Source organism: Pelobates fuscus, chromosome 7, assembly GCF_036172605.1.
Source record: "Pelobates fuscus isolate aPelFus1 chromosome 7, aPelFus1.pri, whole genome shotgun sequence".
NCBI lineage: Eukaryota > Metazoa > Chordata > Amphibia > Anura > Pelobatidae > Pelobates > Pelobates fuscus.
In genome coordinates, this window is record NC_086323.1 from 187,511,961 (window position 1) to 187,528,201 (window position 16,241).

Consider the following 16,241-nt stretch of genomic DNA (forward strand, 5'->3'; position numbering starts at 1 on the left):
TGACTTCACTACAGGCTTGTAGTTTACAGGTTTGGTGTGTTCCTTTACATCAGGATATTATTTTTGATGGAAGATAAAGCCAACGTATTCAACTGTGCTTTAGAATTTGAAAAAAGGTGGGATTTAACAGTAAATGGGAAACTTACAAATCTTGTAATGTGGTATTCACAGTACTGATAATGAAATGGCAGCCGCGATTATAAATACGGAGTGTGGGTGCTAGTGATATTGCCTCCAAAATGGAAGCTTGAGTATGCAGCCAAATATCCTGTAACTAGCCATCAACTCCTCATAAATAAGTACTTCTATGCCAAGAAAAATGTGCCCTTAAAAGGGGTTCCCCAGCACAAAAAGTGGTTTCAATTTAAAATGCCATTAAAATCTGTAACTTTCTTACCTGACACCTGCTGACTTTCCACGCCCCGTCCTGACATTGGACTGTTTCACTGGCTCAAAACGCAGTGATATTAAATATTTTTTTACAAAAACAAGGTTACAGAGGGAGAGCAAAGCTATCTTCCCTTTGCAGGGACTCTGCCTGCAAGAGTTGTCGACAGTGTACTGACAACAGATGTTAAATATGCACAGAATTGATGTTAGGTAGTCTGGAATTGCGGTCTGTCTTGTGTGCTGGGAGTGCAGTTAGCCTCTCGTATTCAATAAAAAAAAAAAAACAAGGTGAACCACTGAACATCCAGACTCCTACCACCATGACTACTTCAAAAAAGTAGAAGTGGTCATGGTGGTTAGAGTAACCCTATTTACCGTATTGCTTTCACATGGCATATATAGGGGGAATTGAATATCTGCACAAGTGTTCCTGTAAATGCAGCTTTATTTCCCTTCTTTATTGGACATAATATAATCTCTCATTGGAATATGCCTAGATGTGTATTACAAACAAGCGATACCAACTTAATGCAGAATATTTAGGTAAAAACGTGTTTATTGATAAGGACAGTGATTACACGACATCGTCAACATGGCAGAAAAGCTTGACCTTAATATGCCATTGATAGGCAGTGAATTGTAAGAATCCATTAAAGGATCACAAACATGTTTTCCTGACCCTATAGTGTTAAAACCACCATCTACCCCCTTGGGCCCCTCATGCCTCCATAAATATAGTAAAAAATCTTACTGTATTCAAGCCAGAAGCTGTAACTCTGCATGCTGTTGGTAGCCTGATCCAATCACAGTGCTTTTCCGTAGGATTGGCTGAGACTGACATAGGCAGATCAGGGCAGAGCCCTGGCCAATCAGCATCTCCTCAGAGATTAATTGAATCAATGAATCTCGATGAGGAAAGTTCAGTGTCTGCGTGCAGAGGGAGGAGTCACTGAATGTTTGGATGCATTTTAGGCAGCCATGACCCAGGAAGGATCTCTAACAGCTATCTGAGGAGTGGCCAGTGAAGTTATCACTAAGCTGTAATGTAAACACTGCATTTTCTCTAAAAAGACCGTGTTTACAGCAAAATGCCTGAAGGTAATGATTCTACTCACCAAAACAAATTCAATAAGCTGTAATTGTTCTGGTGACTATAGTGTGCCTTTAATGACTACTGTCCTGTAAAAGATTTGCTATTTGAGGCAGTCGTTAAAAACAGACAATGAATCTGTCCCATGCTTATATCCATAGTCATTAGCAGGTGCATTTTTAGTAATTTTTGGATCAACAGCAAAAACAAATGTAAGAGGCTGAATGATGAACGCATGTCTCTTTTCAGCTAAGTAACTTGGTGAGAATGTTATCAAATTTACCACTTGCATTATGTGTGACATTTAGGCATCTTGCTGTACTTGTAAAAAGTACCTTCTGGGTGATTTCTCTCATTCTGCTCTGAGATAATGAAATTAGTCACAGTATTTTCTCGCCTTCCTTAAAGTGTCATCATTACCCAGTGTATTTTATTTAATTTTACTATGGTTCCAGCTCCTGTAGTGTACTTTGGTGTGCAGACCAAGATGGATCCTAAGCGACAGGACCAAAGCTTTTATTGCAAGTGATTCCTGAGAAAATCTTGAATCTTGTTCCAATGGGCCATTCACTTGCTGGTCTCGCCATCAGAGTGTCTGCGAATTAAGGTGAATTTTCCTGTGGGGTCTGGAACATACCACTTCTCCCACACATCTGCGTAGGATGCTGCCCTGCCCCATGGTTTAAAGTGTCCATTCCAATGTAAGAGCTTGGCTGCCTTCACAAACTGGAGTGAATAACGCTTCCCAGAACTGGACCCTTTAAAATAAGATTAACAGTTTCAGCCACACATGAAGTGAGAAAAAGCTAGATGTTTGCCATTTTAATCCAACTAATGCTCAATTTCCAAATATATCATCAAATTTAATAGTGTTAATATAATTGGTGTTTTCTACAAGTCAGTAATTATGTAAACAAATTTTTTTTATTTATGTCCTTGTAAATTCTTTACAGAGCCTGATCTAGTGAGTAAAGCCCCACTGTTTTACAGTCTGTACAATGGAGACTGGCCAAAGATATTCTCATACCAAAATACAATATATTTAAAGTGGTGCTTTCAGGATACCCTCTAACATGCACTTGGCTTCCTCTACAGTTAAAGGAACATGATTTAGCACCTCTTGCACCCACCTCCCCTAAATATAGTAAAATTGTACCTTTATTCCAGTCTGCTGGCTCTGCCCCCTGATCTGCCATCATCAGAAGTGATGGTCTAAGCCAATCACAATGATTTCGTATAGAAAAGCATTGGATTGGCTGAGCTGGTCAATTCTGATAATCTCAGCCAAGGAGGCGGGCCAGGGGTGGAGCCAAACATAGCCCTGGTCAATCAGCATCTCCTCAGAGACACAACGAACGTCATTGGTCCAGAGGTGTTTACGATATTTATTTAATTTGTGTGTTGTAACTTTTCCTTTCCCCCTCCCCCCTCCATACAGAGAGTGAGTCCTGTTTGTCATGGACTTTAGTCAGTAGTCTGGGGCTACATATGGCCTCTGTGCTGTTTTTTCAAATTGGAATATTATGTTTTATTCCTACGGCTCATGTATCTTCGAAGATGGTCTAAGGTTCTGCTGTTTACGATAAGTTCTATATCGTTTTCTGCACAGGATTTGCTCCTGTAAAAAGCAGCCTGTAATTTTGCTAGTCCTGCATGTTTTAAGTATTGTCATTGTTTTCTAATCTACTAACTGTATTAACCCTACTATCATGGCAGATATCATACAAATGTTTGTATTCCGAATGCAGGTGATCAAATGTCACAATATCTCTGTTATAACATCTGGAGAAGTTTTAAAGGGACACTGTCACTATCTCTGAAACATTTGTATAAATATAGAGGAATCTTTATGAAATACTTATTTTGACTGTATTGGAAATTCACTGAAATTTCAACTCAGTCAAAAGATATGCCGAGACAAAGCCCTGTTTCCACCTTGCTTTCTTAGACTCAGGACAGAGTCCAGTCACGGCTGTTGGGAATTGACTGTGTCTATGGAGGATCCTGCATAGACCTTAATGAGTACAGCAGTGATGTCGGCTCCTGGTGCTGAAGCAGACCGAGTAAGATGGCAGTACGTCCAGATGGTGACAGTACTGCTTTAAACTTCTTGATATGGTATAGTATTTGGTCAGGATGCATTTCTATTGTTTCTGCACTTGTTATACGAGTTGCCACTTTTCCACTACTTTTTACCTAAAGACAGGTAAACTTTACCACGATTTGTCTGTCACTTACTAGTAACTATCTTTTTATATTATTCCTAGTGTTTTGACACAGTCTAGTATAAAAGAATATCTAGTTATCCTGAAGTTAGAACTATGGCCCTACAACAAAGGGATTTTTTTATATTCTAGTACATGACATTCAATTTCACACCCCAAAAATCTCATAAATCTTAACAATGCATGCATAACAAAGTGATTTTCCGAACACAAAACAGTAATTTGAATTCAATATAAATGATGGTCCTGATGGTGCCAGTGGGACTATTCTATGAAATATAATATCCTATTACATCATCACTTTCCAGACCTTCCCCCCAATTACCTAGATGTCGCACGTTCCACATAGGGTCAATCTTGGAGTGCCTCTGGTAAAAAACGATAAGAAGTGGAGGAGCAGTGATACTGCCAACGAGAGTCTTACTGTACAGTTCCTCACTACAGATACAATAGCACAAAAGAGACAATAAAACAATGTGTCACACAGTGGGTAAAGTGTATGTAAATACATCTGCTATGGAGATCCTATTATGAGTCCTCTTTTAATCCATATTTTTGTTGTCTTGGTTTACTTGTTTTACACCCCACCTCCTATAGAATGTAAGCTCGATTGAGCAGGGTCCTCTTCAACCTATTGTTCCTGTAAGTTTATTTGTAATTGTCCTATTTATAGTTAAATCCCCTCTCATAATATTGTAAAGTGCTACGGAATCTGTTGGCGCTATATAAATGGCAATAATAATAATAATAATAATGAAAAAAAGACCATAGAAACATAGAATGTGAGTGCAGATAAGAGTCATTTGGCCCATCTAGTCTACCCAATTATCTATATACTTGCATTAGTCCTTATCTTATATCTAGGATTGCCTTATGCCCATCACATGCATGCTTAAACTCCCTCACTGTGTTAACCACTTCAGCTGGAAGGCTTTTCCATGCATCCACTGCCCTCTCAGTAAAGTAATACTTCCTGATATTTTCAAATCTTTCCCATTTAATTTAAGACTATGTCCTCTTATTGGGGTAAGTTTCATTCTTTCATTTCTAAATATAGTCTCCTCCTTTACTGTGTTGATTTCCTTTATATATTTTAATGTTTCTATCATATCCCCCCTGTCTCGTCTTTCCTCCAAGCTATACATGTTAAGATCCTTTAACCTTTCCTGGTAAGTTTTATCCTGCAATCCATGAACCAGTTTAGTAGCCCTTCTCTGAACTCTCTCTAAGGTATCAATATCCTTCTGAAGATACAGTCTCCAGTACTGGGTACAATACTCCAAGTGAGGTCTCACCAGTGTTCTGTACAATGGCATGAGCACTTCGCTCTTTCTACTGCTAATACCTCTCCCTATACAACCAAGCATTCTGCTAGCATTTCCTGCTGCTCTATTACATCATCTGCCTACCTCTTAGTCATCTGAAATAATTACCCCTATATCCCTTTCCTCAGACGTTGAGGTTAGGACTCTATCAAATATTCTGTACTCTGCCCTTGGGTTTTTACGTCCAAGATGCATTATCTTGCACTTATCTACATTAAATGTCAGTTGCCACAACTCTGACCATTTTTCTAGTTCACCTAAATACTTTGCCATTTGGCTAATCCCTCCTGGAACATCAACCCTGTTGCAAATCTTAGTATCATCAGCAAAAATATATATCTTACCATCAAGATCTTCTGTAATATCTCTAATAAAAATATTGAGTCCAAGTACAGATCCCTGAGGTACCCCCACTGGCAACAAGACCAAGCTTTAAATATACTCCATTGACCCCATTGTCACTACTACAGTTACTGCCTAACCCATTTGACAATACTGGAATCCAAACTTAAAGATTGCAGTTTATTGATAAGCCTTCTATGTGCAACAGTGTCAAAAGCCTTACTGAAATCTAGGTAAGCAATGTCTACTGCACCACCCTGATCTATAATTTTAGTTACCCAATCAAAAAAATCAGTACGATTAGTTTGGCATGATCTCCCTGAAGTAAACCCATGTTGTCTCTGATCTTGAAATCCATGGGATTTTAGATGTTCAACAATCCTATCCTCTAACATGGCTTCCTTTACTTTCCCCTCTACTGAAGTAAGGCTTACTGGTTAGGGCTTTCTAGACCTGGTTGAGAAACAAGGCTTTACCATATTGTACAATAACAGAGATGCACTCACGCAACATTACGCTCCATCCATTCTTCAAGCTGTTTGGTTATGTTCTGCTGTTTCCATTCTGTTAAATTGGCAACAAACACTCCAGGATTGAAAGAGCAGGTGACTGCTTTCATGTCTAACTTCCGGATTCTCTCTTTCTTGTAGTCAAAAAATCCAATGTAATTATACTGTAAATAAAAGTCCAAATATTATTAACCATGTCCCAAATCAATGATTTATTATATGTACATCCTTTGCCAAATATAGTAACTCAGTAACAAGTAGAGATGAAATAAAAAATAATTCACAGTCCACATTATAAATATCTAAGATGGTTATTCACAAAACTCCTTTTTTTTTTTTTTTAAATGAAATATGGGAGAAATATAAGCCAGCTTGCGACCATGGCCAAGTTGGAGAAGTCTTCCAGATAAGCTATTTTTGACACAGTTTTTATATTTTGATTTAATTTGCTCAAATTCTTTTTAGTAAATAACCCTGTAACTGATTACACGCACAACAAGGTCATGCCCTTGCCTCTGTGTCATAAATGAATATAATTTTGCAAAGACAATAATGAAGCCTCAACTACTAATACTTGAAATAATGTTTATTCCACCATACAAATGACCTGGCATCTTATAACTGTTTGTATCTGAAATGTCTAGATCACATTTTTCAAGAATTGACAAAGAATGTAAAATGTCAAAACAATTCCACAGCTATTCTTTTGATAGCAAATTAACACCTAACATTTTACATGTAGTTGTATACGAGCCTAAAGATGGGACCCTTGTACTTGTATCCAGCATGTACACAAAGAGAGAGGATTGTGACCTATTTAATCAATCCTACCAGAGTTTGACTACAAATGAGAAGGCTGAGCCGTAAGCTTCGCCAGTAGTTGTGGGAGGGATTAACCGGCCTATAAATTCTCAGGCCTCCATGATACTTCCTGGTTCAGCCCACCCACCGCTCCCTTTATCAAGACATTTACTTGGTGGGCCCTCTTTTTACAGGTCTACCCGAATGTCGGTTTGGGCAAACCACAACCGACTTACACCACCACTACTATAACTCAGCTTATTGTTCCCGACCACAAATGTATTATTATATTGACTATAAACATAAGATCAAATATGCATCAATGTTCATGACTATAATTTGCTGCCTGCTCCAGTACTCTGTCATACCCGATTGCCTGCACCTCTAGCGATAAACTTAGAGGTCACCGAATCACAGTCATCGGAAAATGCAGCAGCATGTCCAGCACTGATTGGAGTATTGTAAAGTTCCTGAATGTCATCTGCAAAAAAAAAAAAAAAAAAAAAAGGATGTGATATATTACCGCGTCGGCCTGAGCTTTCAACCTGGAACACCATTAACAGGAAGTAGATTTATGGAACGTTTCAAGGAAAGTGAAAATGAGTGACATACCTTGGACAATAACATCATCATCCAGATATATTGCCCTGTCTTCACCAGGGACCAGGTCAGGCAAGTAGAATCTTGCAAATGCCAACTGGAATAATAAAGAGAGAGAAACATTAAAACAGATTACGTTATTAAGTGAGAAACATCATGTTGGAATATATATATATATTTTTGGAAAGTCACAGGGTCAAATATAGGGAAAGCATGCCACACCTGTAGCACAGGTTTCTCTTTCTCACAGTAGAGCTGCAAAGTTCCTCTGCTGATGTTACTATTGCTGTCAGCAGAGGGAATCCCTCTTAGTTAGGGTAGGTCTTCGTGTAAGGGTTAATGATATTTTAGGGGTAAGGCTAGGTGTACGATTCAAGTTAGTGTAAGCATAGGGTTAACATCAACTACCAAAAATAAATTTGCATCCTAGGCTACGAGGCATTCAACAATGAGGACTGATACATGGATCTATTTTGAGTTCCTTTTTCTTTTGCACTTGATATGTAAAAATTATTATAGGCAAAATGATTTTTTCTTCCCTATTTTTAATATTTCATTTAAAACTTAATGTTGTGTTAGTTATGCACATAGGGTATTAAAATAAATACATTTCTATCCTTTAAAAGTAATACGGAATATGTACGGAATATATAATATAATATATATTAATGTATTTCGTTCAGAAGTTGGACAATTGCCTCCATTCTAAAGCGGTCAATCAACATATATATTTACTACGTGTGTGAATCACCACCAGTGTAGTATATACAAAGCAATGGGAACATAACGGAGGGTACTGAACTAAAGGAAAAGGGTTTCACTTTAAAATTCCTTGCTTAATAAATGTAAATGCATGAATAAAACAACTTCCAAACTCCAAAGTCTTCCACTTTAATATTAAATGAACAATATTAATGTAAGGATTATTGGGGTGTAATTTCCTCACTCACTTCAATTTCATTTCAAAAATAACCGTTTGCGTCTTTAAAAAAACAAAAAACAAAAAAAAACGTAGTCCCAAATTGTTATTACTTACCGGTTTAGCTGGATCTCCATCAGCATCAGCTTGAATTTTCCCCTCAAGGACACGAGGATTGAAGTTCACAATTTTATAGTTTACATTTTTAAGGTCGGTATTACTGAGCCAGGGTCTAGAAGAAAAGCACACATATTGACATACTAGCTCATATATGGACAGTACAACCTAAAAGGAAATGATTATGACCAGATTAAAGGAAATAACAAGCACCAACTGAAGGGGAAATAATGCCACCTGCTAAAATAGAATCATATAATTCAGTGTTCAATTCACTACAAATAACTAACTAATGAACAAGCACTAAACAGAACAGTAAAGGATCACATGTATTCCTGACCCTATAGTGTTAAAACCACCATCTACCCCCCTTGGCCCCTCATGCCTCCTTAAATATAGCTTACTATATCTTACTGTATTCAAGCCTGAAGCTGCAGATCTGCATGCTGTTTGCCTCAAAAAAAAAAAAAAAGCAGTTTGCTGACATCATCAGAAGTGGTAGCCTGATCCAATCACAATGCTTCCCCATTGGATTGGCTGAGACTGTCAAGGAGGCAGATCAAGGACAGAGCCAGCACAATTCAAACACAGCCCTGGCCAATCAGCCTCTCCTCATAGAGATGAATTGAATCAATGAATCTCTATGAGGAAAGTTCAGTGTCTGCATGCAGAGGGAGGAGTCACTGAATGTTTGGATGCATTTTATGTAGCCATGACCCAGGAAGGATCTCTAACAGCCATTTAAGGAGTGGCCAGTGAAGTTATCACTAGGCTGTAATGTAAACACTGCATTTTCTCTGTAAAGACAGTGTTTACAGCAAAAAGCCTGAAGTGAATGATTCCACTGACAGGCAAATTCAATAAGCTGTAGTTGTTCTGGGGACTATAGTGTCCCTTTAAGTTAAATGTAAGGACTACACTAGCACCTACAGTTAGGGCAAGATGCACCAAAATATGGACTACCAATAGCAGAATATTTACATGAAAGGGCTAGTACTATGTGCCCAAAAGTTAGATCCCCAGATGTTGTAGAACTACAACTCCCATGACGCTTTGCATGCCTTTAGAACAGCGTTTCCCAATTGGTGTTCCGCCAAAAAAGGTGAAAACAAAATGGCCAGGGGCGGCGAGGGAGCAGGGAACCCCTGCTTTAGAATGACAAAGCATCATGGAAGCTGTAGTTTTAAATCATCTGGGGATCTACCCTCTGGACACCCCTGGACCAGTAGATTCTCGTAAAATCTAAAACAAGCGTAATGACAGCAGCCATCTTGCTTCTTTAGCAGAACTTGAAATGTGTTTGATAGGCACTGTATAGTACTAGATCATACACTTTGAACAAGAACGATTCAAATAAAAAACAAACTAATTGATATCTGTGTGAGCAAGTCTTGGAGAGGCAATTATTAACAGTCACACTTTATCAAACAGGGAGGATATTTCAAAGCAAACAAACCACAACAGATATGCTTAGTGAGAAATGCGCACAGTGAATGGTTAGCTAAAATAGATAAAACACGGTCAGCGTCTGGGGTCTTTGCATGGCGGCTCGATTGGATCTCCTGTGGATGCAGGGTGCAGGGGAAGGTGAGTTTTACTTATCTGAACCGGTCCTTCATGGTCGCCACTGTGGTCTTCCTGCCAGTCCTCCTCAGCTACTGTCAATTCATCTGTCAGGAGCCCATGTCGGTGAGTACCACACCGAGGTCAATGGAGGATGAGAGACAATGCCTTTTTCCCCTACAGCCGTCACTAGTGATGACAATACTTGGCAGCAGTAGCTCTGCCTTCAAGTTTAGGAAATAGTACTAACTTTGTCCTACTATCTTTTAACCGTGTAAGAATTTCAGTGAAATTCCATCACAGTCAATGGGAGTATTTCATAGAGATTTTATCGTTATTAAATACCACCTTTGGAAAGGGTATGGCGGTGACGGTGCCTATTATGAAAATATAACTTAAAATAATTAAATTATAGAAAATCTAATTTCATTAAATGTGTTAGCAGAATTGCTAGCAAAAGTCTAGATTTCTCTAAAAATCAGAGCTTAAAAACCAGACCCTCCCACCTCTCAGTCAGTTCATTCTGTGCCAACTGGCACAGAGATAAGAGAGCTGGGCTCTGCGTGTCTGTTACCAGGGAAACCCTTCTCTGGGCATCTCTCCTGCTTGAATCCAGCCTAATGGAAAGCAATGCCCGCAAGGGGACTGGTGGGCTCGGTGTCAGAGCAGCAAGCAGGGAGAGAGGCCAGAATTTGGACAGGCAATCGCAGGATGGAGAAAGAATAAATAAGTTTTAATCACACAAAGCCAAAATAAAGGGGATTGTTTAACCTATTACGGGAAGAAAATCTATACTTCCCAAACAAGGCCGGAGAGGTGTGTCTCACAAAAAGTGTAACACCCACTGAAACATGATTGAAGCTGGAGACTGGAGTAATGGAAAGAAATGAAAATATGAGCTTTTAACACTATCAAAGGAAGAAGCACTTAATTGTATAACATGAGTCAGGTCAAATGGTTAGACTGCAAACATTTCTATCATGACAGGTTCAACAGAAAGCTTTAAGAAACCACCTCAAGTGCTCCTCCGTGCCATTCAGGGTGACTATATAGAAGACTACATTCGACTTTGTGTTGCTGGAAATGCTGTTTATCGCAGCAATAACGCCTCCTAGTTGTTCATCCACCGCTGGTATAACCACCGGTATCTCTTTTACATCTGAAATCCTGCGAGGAGATTCCACGAAAAAATCCACTTGCTGAAATTCTAAAGGAGTGGAGTCTGTGGGGGAAAAAAATGACATCAAGATTAAGGAAAATGTATGTTTTATGCTGTCTCGGCCACGTTGTCTCACATGCAAACGCCAGGCTAGGTATGACCTATACTTTTAATTCATTATATAAATAATTCAAAACATGTCAAAATAATTAAATGGGAAATAAGATAATCCCATTTGAAGCTCCTGCAAAACACCAGCAGGGCTATTCACTAAAGTGAGAAATCGAAGTGAATTTCAAATGTAAGACCAGAGCAGCTGAACTGAAAACATAGCTGAATTAGAGACATTTTCCAGTTCGGCTACTTTGACCTTAGCGAAAGTCATGACTTACACACCAATACTTTTGGACCAAAAAACTAAACACTAACGAATGGAAAAGAGAGCAGTTAGGTTGGTTTAATGGAGTAAAACTAATTAGCACTAATCAGTATTAAACATAAAGGAGTGCCCCTTTAATTATTCTTTAACTGCAGTTTATTTGTAAAGCAAAATCTGTGGAAATGTCTCAGAGGATGCAGCAAAACTGAGCTCAGGAAGGACAGACTAAGCTTCTTGCATAATTATGGTGCAAGGTTCCCTTTCTACCCGTTTAAAACTATAGTATCACTAGAGTTAATATAATGACCAAGTTAATTACTAGGGAAAGTACGTTTACAGTGGGTCCTCACCTCTTCTGACAGGACTAATCAGTGTAGCTATGCAGCCATGTGAAAGATGTAAAGCTGTGCCTTGTACAGTAGGTTTTTTTCATGTGCATGATATTACTGCTGAAGTACATATGCTATAAACTGATGAGGCCTAACAAAGTTGAAACGATCTTCTGGGGTTGCTGCATCTCTTGTGCAGAGGGAGCCTAGCCTGCTTTTTGGATTTGTACCACCCTTTTGTGTGGAGTAAGTCTGATATGCAAATGGTTTAGGTTCTCTCTGCAATGGAACAAGATGCACTAACACCAGCTTGAGAACTCAGTGGGGATCCAAGTTATTGTCCGTCCTCCTGAGCGGGGGATCCAATGACGGGCAAGTTATTGTCCTTCCTCCAGAGCAGGGATCCACTGACAGGCAAGTTATTGTCCATCCTCCTGAGCGGGGATCCACAGACAAGCGAGTTATTGTCCATCCTCCTGAGCATGGATCCACTGACAGGCAAGGTATTGTACATCCTCCTGAGCGGGGATCCACCGAAGGGCAAGTTATTGTCCGTCATCCTGAGTGGGAATCCACCGACGGGCAAGTTATTGTACCCGGATTTTTTTTGTCTGCTCTACATATGCTACAAAAACATACTAAGTAGGGGTTTCTGAAATATGTGCAGATTTCCATTACATGAACATATATGGTATGGTAGTCATGGCATCCAGACCACATGTATGTTTACATTATATAACTTTTATCACTTTTTTATACAAATAATCCATTTAAATACAACAGTACGTTTAAGTAAAACAATACGTAAAAAAATTAAATATAGTTTTTTTTAAAGTGTTTTGAGTAAAAATAATGTACTGTAAACTGAATAGGGGCATCATTTTTGATAGAACCATGTAATTGCTCTTAAATCAATGTATCACCTGATCTTTGCCTCTTCAAGAAATCACTCAATCCTAGGAGATTGTGATGTAAAACCAACAGAAAGACTACTGCAGCAAGGAGTAGAATAATGATATTGACTGCAAAAAAAAAAAAAAAAAAAGTCAAATCGAACATTAAGCACAAAATCTAACAATATATACTATAAATTAACAAATGTACCTTTTCGAAATAGCATGGTTTCATGTATTCAGCATTATCTGCAAAAATAGAATTATTTGAATAATTATTTTAAAAAAAAATGTATATACAGAATATGATGCCTTATAAAACATATGTAACCAATAAACAAGAATTCCCTGTAAGCAACATGCAATTCCCTTTATGACCACTTATTAGCTTCTTTAAAGGACCACTATAGGCACCCAGACCACTTCAGCTTAATGAAGTGGTCTGGGTGCCAGGTCCATCTAGGGTTAACCCTTTCTGCTGTAAACATAGCAGTTTCAGAGAAACTGCTATGTTTACATATGGGTTAATCCAGCCTCTAGTGGCTGTCTCAATGACAGCCACTAGAGGCGCTTCTCACTGTGATTTCCACAGTGAGAAGACGCCAGCGTCCATAGGAAAGCATTGAAAAATGCTTTCCTATGGACTGGCTGAAAGCGCGTGCGGCTCTTGCCGCGCATGCTCATTCAGCCGATGACGTTGAAAGGAGGAGGAGAGTCCCCAGCGCCGGAGAAAGGTGAGTGTTTAACGCCTTCCTCACACTGCAGCCCGGCGGGAGGGGGGCCATGAGGGTGGGGGGGGGGGGACCTATTAACACTATAGTGCCAGGAAAACGAGTATGTTTTCCTGGCACTATAGTGGTCCTTTAAAATATTAATGATACTAGTTATATTCTTAAAGATGGACGCCCCGCCTCCTCTAGCTGAGAGCATCAGACCTGATAATGTCAGCCAACCCAATGCTTCCCCATAGGAAAGTACTGGAAGGCTAGTGCACATGTGAAGCAAATTGCAACACTGCACCAGTGAGGATTTACTCATAGAGATGCTTTGGGTCTTGTTGGTCCTGCAATCTTTGCAAGAACGAACCCCGGATGTCGCTCTAATGGCTTTCCAAATGAGGTAGCCTTAGGCTGCAGTGTAGACACTGCCATTTCTAAGAAAAGGCAGCGTTTACACTACTGAGGCTGCAGGGACAGTTTCTACGGCCCAGAACCACTGCATGAAAGGATTTTAGTATTAGGAATACAAACGTGTTCTAAATGGCAAACAGTAGGGTAAAATAGAAAAACTATGACTTTAGCGGATTTGGAGAATTCCTCCAAATCATGTTTGCCAAGTGTTGGCCATTTGGATTTCAATTTGCAATTGAGTTTAGTGAATTACCTTGCTTGTGTAATGTGGAAAAACTCCAGGGTGACTTACTTTGAATTTTGCAAATCTCAACAGAGGGAAAAAAAAAAAAAAGGGTAAAGCCACATTTGATTAATTACTCCACAAACTAAACCCACGAACTGAAATCTGAATGATCCAGCTGATCTGGAAAAATTCTCCAAATAAATTATCTAGTCACAGCTTGCGGTAAATTAGCCCAAATTGTCATTTTTGCATTTTAAGAGATTTGTGCATAACTCCAATATTACATCGTTTATTCTAGATCTTAGGTGGAAAGGTTGAGCTGCTACCGATATAATAAAATAATAATAATAAAAAAATAATAATAAAACAGCAATGTAACCACTTATAAAACATGACTAACATTGAAACTAACAATAATAACATTAATAATAATAACTATAGTAATAGCAAGGCTAGCATTAATAGCATTATACACAGATACACGGCTGCTGGGACTGGTTTAAGATTGTAACACAATATAATAGTAATGATTGCACAGGATAATGCCATTTATGATATAAATTTACTTTATTCCAGGTACAGAGTTGATTCTCGAGCTGTGTACACACAGGATGCGCTGCCCGATACAGAGCCCACTGCTGCCGATCGCCAACTCAACACCACTCGGGGGGGATGCGAGGGGCCACGGATCCAGCGGTCACATGACGTGCCCACACTGGTGCTGCGGCCGCCATCTTGGTTAAGGGCATAGCCTATTAGCCCCCCCACCCCAAATCTTGGTCGCCTGAAAACGCTAGAAAACCAACCATATCCGCTCCTGTTCATAGAGCACATTGGAGCCGCAACTCTACCAGAGGGAGTGATCATAATACCCCTGCCCTTAACAAAAATGTCCGATCAATAACACCTCCCCACCCGAGGACCCCTGCTCGGTACAGCCGACCCCCACGCCAGATATGGACTACATCTCCCATGATGCGTTGCCACTATTATGAGTGTAAAGCATTGAGGGGGATGTGGTGTGCCGCCCATGGCGCCCTCTATGGCCCGGAGTAGTGGATGCTCCCGGCAGGCGCGCTGAGGGCAGCCTCGCGGGGTCCTTCACACTGAACGCTGACGTTGCCCCGAGTGTCCGGTGTGTGAGAGCGGTAGCAGCCATGTTCCGGTTACTCGATGCCATCCCGACCCAGATGGTGAGACCACATGGAGGAGGGGGGGGAGGAGAGAGGAGCAATGGGGACTGACAGACATCACGGAGCTCTGATAATGAAGAGCCGCAGGGGGAGGAAATGGATGCCAGTGGCCCTTGGAGGAGCTGCAGAGCCAGAGCTATGAGGGGCCAGGGATGGAGGGTACCAGAGGCCATGGAGCAGAGACTGGTGGCAACAAGGCTCATGGGGGGAGAGATGGAGGATGAGACAGGCTGGGGGGGAGAGATGGAGGATGAGACAGGCTGGGGGGGAGAGATGGAGGATGAGACAGGCTGGGGGGGAGAGATGGAGGATGAGACAGGCTGGGGGGGAGAGATGGAGGATGAGACAGGCTGGGGGGGGAGAGATGGAGGATGAGACAGGCTGGGGGGGAGAGATGGAGGATGAGACAGGCTGGGGGGGGAGAGATGGAGGATGAGACAGGCTGGGGGGGAGAGATGGAGGATGAGACAGGCTGGGGGGGAGAGATGGAGGATGAGACAGGCTGGGGGGGAGAGATGGAGGATGAGACAGGCTGGGGGGAGAGGATGGAGGATGAGACAGGCTGGGGGGAGTGGATGGAGGATGAGACAGGCTGGGGGGAGAGGATGGAGGATGAGACAGGCTGGGGGGAGAGGATGGAGGATGAGACAGGCTGGGGGGAGAGGATGGAGGATGAGACAGGCTGGGGGGAGAGGATGGAGGATGAGACAGGCTGGGGGGAGAGGATGGAGGATGAGGCAGGCTGGGGGGAGAGGATGGAGGATGAGACAGGCTGGGGGGAGAGGATGGAGGATGAGACAGGCTGGGGGGAGAGGATGGAGGATGAGACAGGCTGGGGGGAGAGGATGGAGGATGAGACAGGCTGGGGGGAGAGGATGGAGGATGAGACAGGCTGGGGGGAGAGGATGGAGGATGAGACAGGCTGGGGGGAGAGGATGGAGGATGAGACAGGCTGGGGGGAGAGGATGGAGGATGAGACAGGCTGGGGGGAGAGGATGGAGGATGAGACAGGCTGGGGGGAGAGGATGGAGGATGAGACAGGCTGGGGGGA

General features: G+C 41.2%; 2 protein-coding genes across 2 annotated transcripts in view; one reads left to right on the forward strand and one right to left on the reverse strand.

The window, feature by feature from the left end:
* Positions 1–1,344: 1,344 nt before the first annotated feature.
* GLT8D1 (glycosyltransferase 8 domain containing 1) lies at positions 1,345–14,751 on the reverse strand. Its single transcript, XM_063426971.1, has 10 exons — positions 14,564–14,751; positions 12,853–12,890; positions 12,672–12,770; positions 10,896–11,103; positions 8,319–8,433; positions 7,295–7,379; positions 7,051–7,163; positions 5,879–6,045; positions 4,031–4,143; positions 1,345–2,238 (listed from the first exon to the last, which is right to left on the reverse strand). Exons 2-10 carry the CDS (start codon positions 12,866–12,868, stop codon positions 2,048–2,050), a joined length of 1,107 nt encoding a protein of 368 aa, XP_063283041.1. The 5' UTR covers positions 12,869–12,890; positions 14,564–14,751; the 3' UTR covers positions 1,345–2,047.
* Positions 14,752–15,085: 334 nt separating this feature from the next.
* SPCS1 (signal peptidase complex subunit 1) overlaps positions 15,086–16,241 on the forward strand; it is a 17,114-nt gene continuing 15,958 nt past the window's right edge. Inside the window, exon 1 of the mRNA XM_063426972.1 lies at positions 15,086–15,190. Within this exon, the coding sequence (XP_063283042.1) occupies positions 15,155–15,190 (36 nt within the window). The 5' untranslated portion in view covers positions 15,086–15,154. The remainder of the gene's footprint in view (positions 15,191–16,241) is intronic.

Excerpts from the sequence above, each read along its gene's own strand:
- GLT8D1 (XM_063426971.1), bottom strand. Across the intron at positions 8,434-10,895 it reads GGCACGGAGGAGCACTTGAG|ACCCTGGCTCAGTAATACCG; the intron begins GTGGTTTCTTAA and ends CTTTTCTTCTAG. Across the intron at positions 4,144-5,878 it reads TGGATGGAGCGTAATGTTGC|TGAGGAACTGTACAGTAAGA; the intron begins GTGAGTGCATCT and ends TTGTATCTGTAG.